Genomic DNA, 16870 nt, shown 5'->3' with positions numbered 1-16870 from the left:
ACAGTCAAATAATATTTACAATTTTCAGTGGAGAGAACTTGAGTAATATTGAAGGTACACTTCAATCAACTTAGTTGATACCCTAAGTAGACATTTTGTCCCCTATATTTACTGGCCTCCCTTTCCTGCTTGGTAAGATTGTGGCTTTTCAGCATTTGCTTCCTTAGCAGAACTACTACAGAATTTTCAGAAATCTCATTGTTTTCTTCCTTAGCAGGACAAATACAGAGTTTTCAGATATCTCATCTCTGAAGTAGATTACTTCCTGGAGCACAAAGACGCAAGCAAGAGCTACACCTAAGCAAAGACAACAGTGTTCAGTGCTTTTTCCTGAATTTCCCTCATCCTCTGGCTACCTGGGGTGCATGAGGCTTTCTTGTTACTCTAGCAACCCCAGCCTGCAACTAACTCTCCAGAGTACAGTTGCAACCCACAGGTTGTAGTTCATTATTCAGCGTTTCCTATTGCAGTTTTTCCAGAGGTTCTCAGGATTCACTCAGACCTTGCCATACAACTTGGAAATAGATCTGTGACGTGGGTTTCTCCATCTGGGGCATTCTGCTAGATGGTGAGCATTAAGTTGAGCAAGCATCAGTGGTCAGTCAGTGCACAGTAGGGGTCCAGCTGTCCACAGCTGGTTGGAGGTTTCCTTATGTATTGTCATTCAGTGAGTATGTGATACTTTCTCTTATGGCTTGATACCATCAATTTTGTGTTGCTATGCATTTTCTGGATAGTACAATTAAAACAATTAACCTTGAGCGAGCATATATGTCCTAGACCATAGTTTCACAGTATTTGCTTCATGTTATGTATCTTCAGATGCAGAATTTGGATATTTTCAGCTGTTCCTACAGCTGTATACAGTGTCATATCTTTTTTGATAGTTGTTTGGACTGAGAACTGTTCCTTGCTGTTCTGGTCTCTTGAGTTACATTTCCAACCTGCAACTTAAATGAGTTACATGGCTTTAATATCTAGCTCCGTATCTTTCAGGCCTGGGTAGCATTCCTTTGACCTGTCAGTGGTATTTGCCCCACTTCTGTAGTCATTAAAAGGGGAAAAAAAAAACCAAAACACAACATCCCCCATCGCATCCCCAAGTCCTCCAAACCCTTTAATGGATTTAAATTGGTGTTTTTTATTGCAAAGGACCACAACCCGATGCTGTGCATATGCTTCCTTTCATTTGTAAAAAGTTGTTCATAATGTACTCAGTAAAAGTAGACTGTTGATATGATGAAATAATGACAAAGAAATCTCATCGAAGCCATAAAATAGGCATAAAAATTAGTAAAAATGGTTTTAAGTGATTCCTGTAGATAGGCTCTTGTCATCAGTGTCTTTCTGGCCAAATGTGAACGTTTAACTGCCAAGATAAATGATCGCTGTGAGTTTGTCAGTGTCTTAAATGTGAACACAACCCTATGTGTTTTTAAATAATCATGAGAATTTGCTACGCTGAAAAGTTTAGTTGTCTAGTTACAGGAAACTGCATGTGTGACTTCTTCATTTTAATTCTTTTTAGCCTTAATTTGTATTTTTAAAACAGTGATATTTGAATTAGACTGCAAATAGGGTATTAGTATATTTTATATTACTGCAAGAAATGTGTTCTTATTGCTTTAATTTCATTTTATATTAACTTACTCTAAATGAGGTAGGTAGTTCATAAACAGAACTGCTGTAAAGTCAAGGAGTTGGTTTTGTACTAGATTTTCATCATGGCTCTGTAAATCACGCTGTTTACTTTAATGGAGATTATAATTTCTTCTCAGTCAAGTATTTAAAGTGTGCTCGGTCTGCAGGCATTCTGTAAACAACAGAAATACAGTAACGTTTTTAGCCGTAACACCCACACTTGCCGCTGTTAACAGTAAGCAATGCTGCCTCCCAAAGGAATTCACGGAAATGGCACACAGTCTCGCATGGTCAGATCTGGTGGTCTGTGGTGACATGCATAACCTTCCGGACTTTTTCAGTATTAGGCAATGCTGATTATAATTCATCTCTTTAGTACAGTTATAAGTGAAATTATGTAAAACAATAACATTTTCAGAAAAGGGATCTAATAAAATGCATATATAGGAAGCTATATTTTTATAGGGATCATAAATCTTGGAAAGTTGAGTGTTGCACTAAAACATGTAATTTGGTTGACTTTCGCATGAATTTCAGCACACAAGTTTAGAACGCAAAACCAGCATTTTGTATTCTTGACTTCTGGACTCTTATCTCCTATGTTTAATGGTTTATGTTTGTACATCTATGAAAAACTTAAGTATTTACTATATTGTTTTTGAAAGACATTCTTCAATTATAATCAACTTTTTCCTGCTTCTATACAAATTAATCTTAAAAATAAAAAACAACCTAGTTTGGCACTGTTATTTTGACATAAGGTTTTTTGATAAGCAGAACTTAGCTAAATGTTTTTAAAAAAAACTTTTTCCAAAAACATTTGTCATAGTCATTAGATTAGTTTTATAATATGACTGTCCCTTGCATTTTTGGATATTCAAAATAATTAAGTGAAATTTAGCATCCGGAAAGGAAAAAAAAAAGCCTCCAGATAAGCCTCTTAACTGCCATCTAAATAAATGCACAAGCTTTCCTGTTGATGTGCTTTGAATGAACAAAATGAGCAGCACCCTAATGGTGCGGATCAGTGAAAACTCTGGTAAGAGCTCCATGCCAGAAGCAAAACAGGTGCAGACTGAAATGCACTTTTTATGTCCTTGGTGCCTGAATTTGAAAATATGCTACCTTTGTGTGTGATTATTGTTTAAAAGAGCAGTTTATACTAGCATTACATAGTCATAGTCTTGATACAGAGGAGGATTCTATAATCAGGATGCTACTCTATCTGATTTTGTGCATATATAGGTACATACTAAGACCTTGACAATCCAGTCTAACGGAATACTTTTTAGGTTTCTACTGGTTAAAGCAGGAGCTGAAGCAGAAATAAGACTCAACAGACTGGCTGCTGTAATATTAATGTTAATTGAAGCCAATTTAAAATAATTTATCATTTATATAGGACTATTTAAAAGATACTTAGAGTGAACATAAATCCAGCTTATTGAATGTGTGTGGCGTGCTGGCTATCAGATCTTAGGTTATACTTTAAAAAAAACATTTGAGTGCAAGTTAATTTGATTCAAAGGCCTTTAAAACACATCAAAGGGAAATTAACTATATAATTAAGTCTCCAGATTATCTACCTCTAGAACCTTGGTTTTGATTTGCAGGCGCTTTTTTTTTTGGGGGGGGGAGGAGGATAATGGGAGTGGCATTTTGAAATAAAAGCAAAGTTATAAAGATGTCCTTGATGTTCAGCACTCCATAACTTCTTTCTTAATAGGTACTTGTATAAGTTAGCCTAAGTCCATTTGTGTAACTTGACGAAAATGCTTCAGAGAACACAAAATAATTCTAAGCAAAGCAAGTAGCATATTCTTCATGTACCTGAGGAGAAAATCTAACAGAGTTAGGAAGAGTGTCAAAATCTCTGAATTTCTAACACATGTTGCCTTTCGTCCTGGTGCTGAAAAAATCTTACCTGTAATGTAAGAGTAGGGTATGATAAAGAAATCTGGGTAAGCAGATGTGCTTGCATGTATAGATGAACAGATAATATGCCATGCATGATAATGGACATGAGGTCAATTGCTGAGTGTGATCATACATGGAAAAATTACAGCACATCAGTCTCTGGAGGGCTTTATTGTGAATATAGAAGACAAATTGTGCCCTCAGGAAAGGAATATATTGGCTCGTTTGATCTGTCTTCTGAAGTCTACTTGAGAATCAGACTTAATAAGAAGGCTTATGCTGGTTCTGAATCAGCCTGTGATGCCAGTAATGTTGTCTAATAAAGCAAAACAAACAGGTAACCCAGAGAGGTTTTAGAGTCTCCATCTTTGAAAATATGCAGAACTCAGCTGGAGACAGCCCTAAGAAACCTGCTCTAGTTAACTCTGCTTTGGGCACAGGGGTTGCCCCAGGTCCCTGGCAGCTTGAGCTGTTCTGTGATGCAGTGAAAATAGGGAATAAACTTTGAGGCCTAGAATTTTCCAAGTAAATAGCTAACTTTGTTATCAATTTATTCTTTTTCTTCAAGATTGGAAGTTTTCTGAGAATTTACAGTATTCATACAAAACAAGCAAGTGCAGTTGATGAAGATGTCTCACACATAGAATTTCATCTTCATGGTGGCACCTGTTACGGTCGAGGAATAGGAGTCTTACCAGAAAGTAACCCAGATGTTAAGGAACTAAAAGCGTAAGTTCTATATGTTAGGTTAATGTAACAACTGTATAGTTTAGAATTGTAAATATATGTAAGAACCATAAACTCTGGAACAGAATATGTCTTTACCACCACTAAGATGAACACTAAGTATTTGGGGGGATAGATAAATAAAGGATAATTTAAAATTTAAAATACAATAGGGATTAAGATTTCTATTTTATAGTGCTGTAATAATAAAGCCTGACCACATTAAAATACTTATTCTATTTTATACTGGCATATAATCTTTTAAAGATAAAATCCATGGTTAAGCAAATATATTAAGCACATTTTAAGCATGTTGCATATATGTTACATAGAAATGGTGAGGCTTAAAGATGTTCGAAATGAAGCATATAAATGCTTTACTGAACTGTGTTATATACATAAGGAATCATAAAATCATTTAAGTTGGAAAGGACTTTAAGATCATCAAGTCCAACCATTAACCTAACACTTCCAAGTTCCACTAAACCATGTCCCTAAGCACCACATCCCCATGTCTTAAATTCTCCACCACTGCCCTGGGCAGCCCATTCCAACGCCTAACAACCTGTTCCGTAAAGAAATGCTTCCTAATATCCAATCTAAACCACCCCTGGTGCAACTTGAGCCCATTTCCTCTTGTCCTGTTGCTTTTTACTCGGGAGAAGAGACCTCACTACCCTTGTAGAGAGTCGTAAGGTCTCCCCTCAGCCTCCTCTTCTCCAGACTAAACAGTCCCAGTTCCCTCAGCCGCTCCTCATAAGACCTGTGCTCCAGACTCTTCACCAGCTTCTCTGGACATGTGCCAGTACCTCAATGTGTTTCTTGTAGCAAGGGACCCAAAACTGAACACGGTAATTGAGGTGCGGCCTCACCAGTGCCGAGTACAGGGGGACAATCACTTCCCTGGTCCTTCTGATACAAGCCAGGATGCTATTGGACTTCTTGGCCACCTGGGCACGCTGCCAGCTCATATTCAGTTGGCTGTCAACCAACACCCCCTGTTTTCCAGCCACTCTTCCCCAAGCCTGTAGCATTGTGTGGGGTTGTTTTGACCCAAGTGCAGGACCTGGCACTGAGCCTTGAACCTCATAGAGTTGGCCTCAGTCCATTGATCCAGCCTGCCCAGATCCCTCTGTGGAGCCTTCCACAAGCAGATCAACACTCCTACCCAACGTAGTGTCATCTGCAAACTTACTGAGGGTGCACTTGATCCCCTCATCCAGGTCATTGATAAAGATATAACAGCCAGTGCAATTAAGAAAAGGCAATGGGTCATAGTAGTAGGCAACTCTCTTCAGAGAGGTATGGAGGCACCCCTTTGCCAACCTGATGCACTCTCTAAAGAGGTGTGCTGCTTACTGGAGGCTCGTATCAGTGATGTCATCAAGAGACTACCAAGCCTCATACAGTCCACTGACTATTATCCACTGCTGTTGTTTCATGTGGGCAGCAATGATACAGCCAGGAGCAGCCTGAGGAGTATCAAGGATTACAGAGCCCTGGGAGTAGTAGTAAGGGACTGTGGAGTGCAGGTAGTTTTCTCATCAGTCCTCCTGGTCAAAGAGCTTGAAAGGGTCAGTCAAATCTGGCAGATCAACAAATGGTTACGGGACTGGTGCCACAGCCACGGGTTCAGATACTTACACTATGGGACTGGCTTTGAGAGACCTGGTCTGCTGGGGGCTGATGCAGTTCATCTGTCAGAGAAGGGGAAGAGCATCTTCGGTCATAGGCTTGCCAAGCTGGTGAAGAGGGCTTTAAAGTTTCATATCTGAGAAGTCGTGGCAGTCTAGTGAAGTTCCCACTGACTGAAAAAGGGGAAATATAACCCCATTTTTAAAGAGGGGAAAAAAGGAAGACCCATGGAACTACAGGCCGGTCAGTCTCACCTCTGTGCCTGGCAGGATCATGGAGCGGATCCACCTGGAAATTATGCTATGGCACATGGAAAATGAGAAGGTGATTGGTGACAGCCAACATGGCTTCACTAAGGGCGAATTGTGCCTGACAAATTGGTGGCCTTTAACGATGGGATTATAGTGCTTGATAAGGGAAGAGCAAGTGACATCATCTAGCTGGACTTGTGCAAAGCATTTGACACTGTCCCACTTAACATCCTTGTCTCTAAATTGGAGATACATGGATTTGATGGATGGACTGCTCAGTGTATAAGGAATTGGCTGGATGGTCTCACTCAGAGAGCTGCGGTCAACAGCTCGATGTCCAAGTGGAGGGCAGTGACAAGTGGTGTTCCTCAGAGGTTGGTGTTGGGACCAGTGCTGTTTAACATCTTTGTTGGCAACAGGGCAGTGGGATTGAGTGCACCCTCAGCAAGTTCGCTGCCGACACCAAGCTGTGTGGTGCGGTCAACACACTAGAGGGAAGGCATCCCATCCAGAGGGACCTGGACAGGCTTTAGAGGTGGGCCTGTGCAAACCTCATGAAGTTCAACAATGCCAGGTGCAAGGTCCTTGTCTCGTCCCACGTGGTGGGGTATGAGGTGAGTGAATCTTTTGAATTGCCCGAGAGCCTGCATGATGGTGGAGGAGCCAGTCTTTGCTCAGCAGAGCCACAGGGCAGGGCGAGTCATGACGATGACTCAAAGAAACAATTGGGCTGGTGACTTTATTAACTGACCACTTTAGTGAATGAATGGAGACAATTTGGCAACAATCAACTTATAACAGTCCAGAGAACGATTAAAGGCACTTTGGTGATGAGACTGTTTTCTTAATAACCCATCAGCGATCAACCGATTGCAATTTATACAAAATTTATATATATGAATATATGTAAGAAAGAGAGAGAGTAGAAAGAGGAAAGAGAAAAGAGAGGAGGAAGGGATAGGAAAAGGGGAATCACCACGCTTGGATCCCACGCTGTCACAGAGTAGCCAGCATTGTCCATAGGTGGTGGGTCAACAAAGACACAAGTGGGGTGTTGGCTTTATATAGTCTTTCTTACGCATGTGCAGTAGGCTGTTCCAGAAGGTTCTCAGTTTCTCTGACTTGTACCTGCACAGTTTAGGCAAGTTCTGTCTCTGGGCAACCACAGAAGGGAGGGGGAAAGAAACAGCCCACTGCCCTACCTCTGCAGAGCTCGCTCTGCTTCTCCCCCACAGGGTGTCCCACTCGAGTTGTTTGAGACATCCTCTTTATGAACAGTTTTTTGTTTACAAACAGTTTGTGACAGTCCTGCACATGGGTCGAGGCAATCCCAAGCACAAATACAGGCTGGGTGATGAGTGGATTGAGAGCAGCTCTGACGAGGAGGACTTGGGAGTATCATGGATGAAAAACTATGAGCCAGCAGTGTGTGCTTGCAGCCCAGAAAGCCAACCATATCCTGGGCTGCATCCAGAGAAGTGTGGCCAGCAGGTCGAGGGAGGTGATTCTGCCCCTGTACTCTGCTCTCATGAGACCCTACTTGGAGTATTGTGTCCAGCTCTGGGGCACCCAACATAAGAAGGACTTTGACCTGCTCGAGTGGATCCCGATGAGGGCTGTGAGGATGATCAGGGGGCTGGAGCACCTCCCTTATGAGAACAATCTGAGACTTGGGGTTGTTCAGCCTAGAGAAGAGAAGGCTCCAGGGAGACCTTATAGCAGTCTTTCAGTACTTAAAGGGGGCCTGCAGGAAAGGTGGGGAGAGACTCTATCAGGGGGTGTAGTGATAGGACTAGGGGTAATGGTTTTAAACAGACAAAGGGCAGATTTAGATTAGATATAAGGAAGAAATTCTTTACTGTGAGGATGGTGAGACACTGGAACAGGTTGCCCAGAGAAGTTGTAGATGTCCCCTCCCTGGAAGTGTTCAAGGCCAGGTTGGATGGGGCTTTGCGCAACCTGGTCTAGTGGAAGGTGTTGGATCTAGATGATCTTTAAGATCCCTTCCAACCCAAACCATTCTGTGATGATTCTATGATATGAAGCAGAACTGTCCCCAATACTGAGCCCTTGGGAGCACCATTTGTGACTGGCTGCCAACTGGATTTTACTCCATTCACTACCACTCTTTGGGCCCAGCCATCCAGCCAGTTTTTTACTCAGCGAAGCATATGCCCGTCCAAGCCATGAGCAGCCAGTTTCTCCAGGAGAATGCTGTGGGAAATGGTGATAAAGGCTTTACTGAAGTCTGGGTAGACAACATCCACAGCCTTTCCCTCATCCACTAAGCGGGTCACCTTGTCATAGAAGGAGATCAGGTTTGTCAAACAGGACCTGCCTTTCATAAACCCATGCTGACTGAGCCTGATCACCTGGTTGTCCTGTACTTGTGTGATGCACTCAAGATAATCTGCTCCATCACCTTCCCTGGCACTGAGGTCAGACTGACAGGCCTGTAGTTTTCTGGATCCTCCTGCTGGCCCTTTCTGTAGGTGAAAGTCACATTTGCTAACCTCCAGTCAACTGGGACCTCCCCAGTTAGCCAGGACTGCTGATAAATGATTGAATTTATTTGATTGAAATGATTGAAATGATTTGCCTCAGTCTTTAATAACAAGACTAGTTGTATTGAGGGAATCCAGCCTCCTCAGCCAGAGGACAGAAACTGGGAGAACGACCCCCCCGCAATCCAGGAGACAGTCAGTGACCTACTGCATCACATAGACACACACAAGTCTATGGGACTGGATGGGATACACCTGAGGGTGCTGAAGGAGCTGGCTGGGGTGCTTGCCAAGCCACTTTCCATCATTTACCAGCAGTCCTGGCTGACCAGGGAGGTCCCGACAGATTGGAAACTGGCCAATGTGACGCCCTATTACAGGCCTGTCAGCTTGACTTTGGTGCCCGGGAAGCTGATGGAGCAGCTCATCCTGAGTACCATCACACAACACATGCGGGACAACCAGATGATCAGGCCCAGTCAGCATGGGTTTATGAAAGGCAGGTCCTGCTTGACAAACCTGATCTCCTTCTACGACAGGGCGACCTGCTTATTGGATGAGGGAAAGGCTGTGGATGTTGTTTACCTTGACTTTAATAAGGCCTTTGACACCATTTCCCACAGCATTCTCCTGGCGAAACTGGCTGCTCATGGCTTGGATGGGCACACGCTTTGCTGGGTAAAAAACTGGCTGGATGGCTGGGCCCAAAGAGTTGTGGTGCATGGAGTTAAATCCTGTTGGCGGCCGGTCACGAGTGGTGTCCCCCATGGCTTGATTTTGGGGCCACTCCTGTTTAACATCTTTATTGATGATCTAGACGAGGGGATCGAGTGCACCCTCAGTAAATTTGCAGATGACACCGAGTTGGGTGGGAGTGTTGATCTGCTTGAGGGTAGGGAGGCTCTGCAGAGAGATCTGGTCAGGCTGGAGTGATGGGCTAAGGCCAAATGTAGGAGTTTCAATAAGGCCAAATGCCGGGTGCTGCACTTGGGTCACAACAACCCCCAGCAGCGCTACAGGCTTGGGGAGGAGTGGCTGGAGAGCTGCCAGTCAGAGAGGGACCTGGAGGTGTTGACTGACAGCTGGCTGAACATGAGCCAGCAGTGTGCCCAGGTGGCCAAGAAGGCCAATGGCATCCTGGCTTGTATCAGAAATAGCGTGGCCAGCAGGGACAGGGAAGTGATCTTACCCCTGTACTCGGCACTAGTGAGGCTGCACCTCGATTACTGTGTTCAGTTTTGGGCCCCTCACTACAAAAAGGACATTGAATTACTTGAGCGTGTCCAGAGAAGGGCAACGAAGCTGGTGAAGTGTCTGGAGCACATGTCGTACGAGGAGTGGCTGAGGGAACTGGGGTTGTTTAGTCTGGAGAAGAGGAGGCTGAGGGGAGACCTCATCGCCCTCTACAACTACCTGAAAGGAGGTTGCAGAGAGCTGGGGATGAGTCTCTTTAACCAAGTAATGAGCGATAAGACAAGAGGTCATGGACTCAAGTTGCGCCAGGGAAGGTTTAGCCTAGATATTAGGAAGCATTTCTTTACAGAACGGGTTGTTAGGCATTGGAATAGGCTGCCCAGGTCAGTGGTGGAGTCCTCATCCCTGGAGGTGTTTAAGAGTCGGGTTGACATAGCGCTGAGGGATATGGTGTAGTTTGGAACTGTCAATGTTAGGTTAATGGTTGGACTCGATGATCTTCAAGGTCCTTTCCAACCTAGATGATTCTGTGATTCTGTGAAAGTGCATCATCAAATGGCTTGATGAGCACTTCTTCCAGCTCCCTCAGTACCCTTGGGTGGATCCATCTGGCCCCATAGACTTGTGTATGTCTTAAGTGGTGTAGCAGGTCGCTAACTGTTTTTCCTTGGATTATGAGGTCTTCATTCTGCTCCCCATTCCTGTCATCCAGCTCGAGGGCCTGGTATCCTGAGAACAACTGGTCTTACTATTAAAGACTGAGGCAAAGAAGGCATTAAGTAGCTTAGCCTTTTCCTCATCCTTTGTCACTGTGTTTCCCCCCACATCCAATAAAGGGTAAAGATTCTCCTTAGCCCTCCTTTTATTGCTAATGTATTTATAGAAACATTTTTGTAGTCTTTTACAACAGTAGTCAAATTAAGTTCTAGTTGGACTTTGGCCCTTCTAATTTTCTCCCTGCATAACCCCACAACATCCTTGTAGCCCTTCTGAGTGGTCTGCCCCTTCTTCCAAAGGTAATAAACTATCTTTTTACCCTAGGAAAGGCTAAGTAACCAAAGTCTACATTTCTTTATCAAGAATTCTGTTTCCAGTGGTTCAGGTTTCTTTTGGCACTCTATTGTGTTTAAAGTTCCAAAAGTGATTTTGAAAGAAGTATCTCATCTCCATCATTAATACAGGATCCAGCAACTTCTGACTCAATTGTTTTATGTCTCTGCTGGAAAATTTATGTCTGAACATTATACCTATGTATTGAGAAACCCTAGGTTTCATGTAAGTGTATGTGTAGTCCCATATATATGTGTGCATGTATGTATATGAAAGACTTCTCTAGGTTATAAAATATATAGTAATTTTTTTTTTAGATTCTTAGAATCTGTGGAGCTGGCAGACAGTCAGAATATGGAAAGCATGTCTTCTGTGGAATTAGACGGCACTTTTAACAATGTTACAGGTAAGAGCAATTGAAAGCTCATTTGCTCTTTCTTCCAACATATATGGTCAAGATAAGGTCACTGTTACTGCTTCTCGAAGTGTATAATGTTACTTTCACATACAAAGCGTTAGAGAATTCTTTTGGATTTATTAGACTGGAAATTGACGTTACACTACACTTCTGTCTCACAGCAGAAGCCTTTCATATACATGGAAATATACTTTCATAGAAGGTAGTGAATAATTTATGTGAATAATTTACAGATGGTGTTCTTAATCATAGTATATTAGATCATAAAGCAGAGCGATGTAACTCCTTGTCTCTAAAGGGGGATTCCTCAGAGACAGGCACTGATAACTCTACTGAACAGATGTTTGCTGAGGAGCCCTTCTAAAGCCGTTGGATGGAAAGTTGTATCCATGGCAGAGTTGCAAGGTGAAGCACCATGGAAGAGTATCTTACAGACAGTTCTACAGATTCCGTATTATTCTTTGAATGGTATTTTTAGCCCAGAATAAAAATAACTAAAAGTGAATTAAACCCTAAAGCCAGTTGGACATAGTTTGCTTATGACTTTTAAAATCCTATGTTACTTAGCCGTTATTAAGATACTGTGACAGGGTATTTCTAAAAGGGTGCAAAAGTCAAGAATAAATAAATACTTCATATCTAGACCATAATAGGGCAAATTCAGAAAGAATTTTGCACATACTTATTTCACTGTGTATGTGTAGTAGAGGTTGTTTAGAGGAGGAACCAAGAAGTCCATATTTGTTTTAGAATAATGTATTTATGCTCTTGTCCAGGATTACAGGGGGATGAATACAGTTTATGTCAGCAGTATCATTCACAGTATGCATTTGAAAAGTGTTCACTGTGATGAGCATTGCTCTTGAAAGTATACACTAATTTCTCCTCAAATATATTAACTCTTAATATCTAATGTTCATCTCCTGCTTACTTTGCCTTTAACCTTTTGCTATATTATTTTCATACATTATTAGGATTTTCATTTTCCTTTGTTCAGCTTTTGGTTTTGTATGTGTATCTACATGCCTATCTGTCTGTTTTTGTGTGTCCACATGATAAAGATGAAAACAAGGGAGGAAAATAATTAGGACATTCTTCTTGATTTTAGATCTTGAATCACACTTACAGAGATGTCAGCAGTTACCTGTTACAGGTAGGAAACATTTTGACCTAAAGGTGAATTTCATTCTTACTAAAGAACAAAAATAGTTTTGAGACATCAGCTCAAAGGTTGAAATAATATCTTTAACTTATTATAGGAAGAGCTATTCTAAGAGTATAAGTTTATGAATGTTACGTTGGTTTTATTCTGGTTTTAAAGGAATAGAGCATATTTATATAATCTACTTTCATTTGGTTTTTTCTACATGTTGAATGTCTGTACCCTGAAGTACACCATGCTCTCACAACCTGTTGTGATTTATCTTGAAGACTGCGGTAACACGTTTTATTGATAAAACAGGCTGCAACTGGGAAGGGGAGAAAAGCTGGGAATGAAGGGAAGATGCATACCTGCAATGGCCATTTCCCATATATCTAAATATTATGGTGTTTAATAGGTATGCATGGCGCTTTTTTAAATGTGTTTTTATTTTGCAGTATTAACAGATCATCAGGATTTGAATAATACAGAACTGAAAACCATTCTGAACAGCACGGCTCCTCAACAGTATCGCATTAGAGCAAAGCTGAGAACTTATAAACCCCAGAAGCTTTATCAGTCTATTAAACTTCACTGTTCCAAATGCAAATCTTTGTAAGTGTTTCACACAATAAAAGTAATTAGGAATTTTTCTATATGTTTTGGGATGCCTAGATTTTTAGTGTATTTTCATCTGTTTTGTGTAAAATAAGCTGAATGTAAATGTATTTCATTGTGAGCAAAGATCTGAAACTCGCTGGTAATAGGTAGGAAAATTTTAAATCATCAGATGAGTTCCATTTACAGAATCCTTTGAGTGCTTTCAAAACAATTTTTCTTTATTTTCAAATTTAGCAGTGCTGTTTTTCCCATACCAAAGTTATATTTAAGTACCTGTTTCTGTATTGCGGTTTTAAAATAGGATATACAAAAAGGTATGATAGTCTCCAAGTGAATGAATATCTTTGACTAAAGTGTATCTTCCAGAGAAGGCATCTTTTCTGGATCCAGAAATATCAGGTAAACACCATTCACCTTAGTATTTTTGTCTTTTTTCTGAGTCAGTTCACTGACAGTTTTATCATTGTTATTTCCCCTTTAATGCTATTTGTCATTGTATTAAATAATACTCAATCAAATAATCATACACCATTTCTGGTGTACATTCACCTAAGAATGAAAGAAAGTTTGTTTGAAATGGCCTGCTTTTGATTAAGCCACCGAGTGACAGGCATTACAGTGCTATTCGTGACCATCTGAATCCTGTATCACTTTTTTTTTGCCTGACATAGACTAGCATCAGTCCCAAGCAAACAGCTTTATTGTTACTGGTGTAAACTATTGCTTTCTTTAACTGATGGCACATCAGCATTCTCCTAGTCTTTTGAAATTTTTTGCACAATCAAGATTTATTAGATAGAAACAATGCCCCTACTATCCTTTTCTTACAGCTTTTGGATACAAAGTAGCACACTCGCAGCTCTAACAATATTGGCCCTTATCAGATGTTGTTACAAATTTTCTTGGTCACTAATGTAAGAGGAAGTGCTTCATCATCTTCACAACATACAAGTATATGGTCTTTATTGCCAAGTAAAAAAGGAGATAATTATCAACTATCTCTTTTGTCACTTTTTTGGATATATTTTCCAACTCTGTCTAGTAATAAGCAGATACAATTGATAGAATTTTGTTCATGCCTTCAGAACTTTATCCTTATCTCACAGTTTTCCATGACTACTATAGCCCTGTCTTGTTAATGTCTTCATTTCTGTTCATCTGCGTTTTGTCCTGTTTCACATATTGCAGTCTTCTCTTTGCCACAGAATTAGGGCAGACTTTTAACCAGATAGATTTGTGAGGCTTTAGTTAGCATATTTCCTACTACTACTACTACCACCATCCTGCTGCAATGATGGGATTATTTGCAGTGCTTTCCCAGAAGTTTAGCTTCCCTGTTCTCAGCTGTGTGCATCAGGTGGAAGGAATCAGTGAAGTATAGTGGAGCTGTACTGCAGCTTGGATTGGATGAGTTAGGAGGCCAAGGAAGGAAACATGATTTAGGGGCATCGTTCTCTCCTACATGTTCTGCTGTGGCAGAATTTGTTGTTTCCTGTTTTGGCGTATGCTAAAAAGCCTGACTGAACAAAGTTCAATGCAAGTTTGATCCTTTAACACTTTATGCAGTAAGGTGCATATAACGCTTGGGGTGTAAAATCCTTGAGATGTATTTTTGGTTTCTAGACTTTGTCTGGAAACTTCCCTGTAAATAGCAAAATATTTGTATACATGGACATAGTTTTATTCATGTATCCACACTACAGAAGTTTCATTCCTCGTGTGTTGCTTTGTTCAAAAACAATTCATTCCATTCCTGCCTCTGCGGAAAATCTATAGGCAGGCTGTAGGGGCAGGAAGATTTTAATGGATATATATGGAAATAGGTCCTGTTATGTTAGGTCCATTGCTTTTGCATTTAAAATAGTAATCCAGGAACACAGGTGGAAAGAGTTCATGTGAACAGTACTGTTTTCATGAAATAAAAGTTCAGGTTCAGGAAGACCTCTTGTGTACCAGTTCTACAGTCACAGCAGAAGAATATCAAAGTTTGATTTCATAAGCAGGAATTGTTCTATTCACAGGTGGAAGCAACTGCTCTTGGGTTTGAAAGTGAAACTGTCAGAATAATCTGCAGGAGTTGATGGTATTTTTTCCTTAACTCCACTCTGAACTTAGCACCTACTTTCATTCAGTGTTTTATGAAATAGCCCAAGATTTTGCCTTTTTTTTGTGTCCTTTTTGTCAGGGTTTGTATTCGGCCTGAAGCCAGCAGGTCTGTCTTGCTTAGGAGAAAACATTCTAATGGATTTTTAATTTGTGTGCCAACCACTGGCTTTTTGCCTGTTGTTGGCAGCATTGGTAAAATTTGATGGCCTGCATGACTTCTCTGATGACAACTGGAAATGCAGGAATGGTGCACTCTAGCAGGACAGGAAAGAAACTGTTTGGTGCAGAGTTGCATATTTTCCCTCTACAGTACATATGTGAAGCTATTCTGCTCCTGCCTTTTTTTCTTTTATTTCCCCCCTCAAAATATGCAAAGTAAAATAGCCTATAGCATAAAACTTGAAATTATATGACCTTATACATTGTTTTCAGTCTACTGAAGTGGTATGCAGTTGTGTGGCCCTTTTAAGGCCCAACTGAAATCACATAAAGCTGATACATTTGTTTTTTCTTTTTTTTATTTACATATGTGTGGATAAAGCCACGTAGTGGTTTAATCCCAGCCAGCAACTGAGCACCATACAGCCACTTATTCACTCCTCCCCTCTCCCCCCCAGTGGGATGGGGAGGAGAATCGAAAACAAGTAAAACTCGTGGGTTGAGATAAAAACAGTTTAATAATTGGAGTAAAAAATGAAATATAATAATAATTAAAAGGAAGATAACAAAAAGAGTGTGAAATAAAACCCAAGACAAGTGATGCACAATGGAATTGCATACCATATGCTTACCAGTGCCTGAGCAGTCATCTCCCCGCCCCCCGGCCAACTCCCCCCAGTTTATATACTGGGCATGACATCATATGGTATGGAATATTCCTTTGACCAGTTTGGGTCAGCTGTCCTGGCTGTGTCACCTCCCAGCTTCTTGTGCCCCTCCATTCTTCTTGCTGGCAGGGCATCAGAAGCTGAAAAACCTTTGACACAATACAAGCATTACTTAGCAATAACTAAAAACATCAGTGTGTTATCAACATTATTCTCATACTAAATCCGAAACACCAGCTACTAGGAAGAAAATTAACTCTATTCCAGCTGAAACCAGGACAAGCCACTAGGCTGCCTCTGCTCCTAGGTAAGATTAGATTTCTTAGCATATTTATTAACATGAAAATGAATTATCTTGTCATAATTTGCTATACAACTCTCAATGTTAAAACTGATAAAACAACAAAGTTATTTTTCCTGTATATTCTTTAACTCTCATGACTATTTTAATATTTATTTTGAGTACTGTTGTCCTTGTTGCTAGATTGCCTAAGGCAAAGCTGTTAGCATTTACTCACTCACTTTGGAAATGGTTTTAGGCAAGAAGTTCCAGATGGAGATGGCTTTGACTTTATTTTACAAGGCTCTGCCATTACCGCCCCAAACGCAGAATTACAAAATACATCCTGGTATGATTCCGTAATGTGGACTACACAAGATGAGAAACAAAGGAAAATAGTTATCCATTTTGTAAAGCATGATGAAATGCTTCAACAGCCTGAAGATACTTTGCTTATGATAGAAGGTAAGATAAGTTGCAAATACACGACTTCTTGTGGCATGTTGTCCACTCTATCTACAAAGTTAAGATGTGTTGAAGTTGTATTCGGTGTAAGTGG

General features: G+C 40.9%; 1 protein-coding gene across 14 annotated transcripts in view; it reads left to right on the top strand.

Moving 5' to 3' along the window:
- Positions 1 to 16870, top strand: part of POT1 (protection of telomeres 1) — an 86675-nt gene that overhangs the window by 56090 nt on the left and 13715 nt on the right. For all 14 annotated transcript variants that reach the window (XM_074827650.1, XM_074827648.1, XM_074827638.1 and 11 more), the window contains 5 exons: positions 4127 to 4287; positions 11236 to 11324; positions 12445 to 12489; positions 12936 to 13092; positions 16571 to 16776. In XM_074827650.1, the coding sequence (XP_074683751.1) occupies positions 4127 to 4287; positions 11236 to 11324; positions 12445 to 12489; positions 12936 to 13092; positions 16571 to 16776 (658 nt within the window). The remainder of the gene's footprint in view (positions 1 to 4126; positions 4288 to 11235; positions 11325 to 12444; positions 12490 to 12935; positions 13093 to 16570; positions 16777 to 16870) is intronic.

Source organism: Strix aluco, chromosome 5, assembly GCF_031877795.1.
Source record: "Strix aluco isolate bStrAlu1 chromosome 5, bStrAlu1.hap1, whole genome shotgun sequence".
NCBI classification, from domain to species: Eukaryota; Metazoa; Chordata; class Aves; order Strigiformes; family Strigidae; genus Strix; species Strix aluco.
This window is presented reverse-complemented; position numbering and strand designations above follow the sequence as displayed.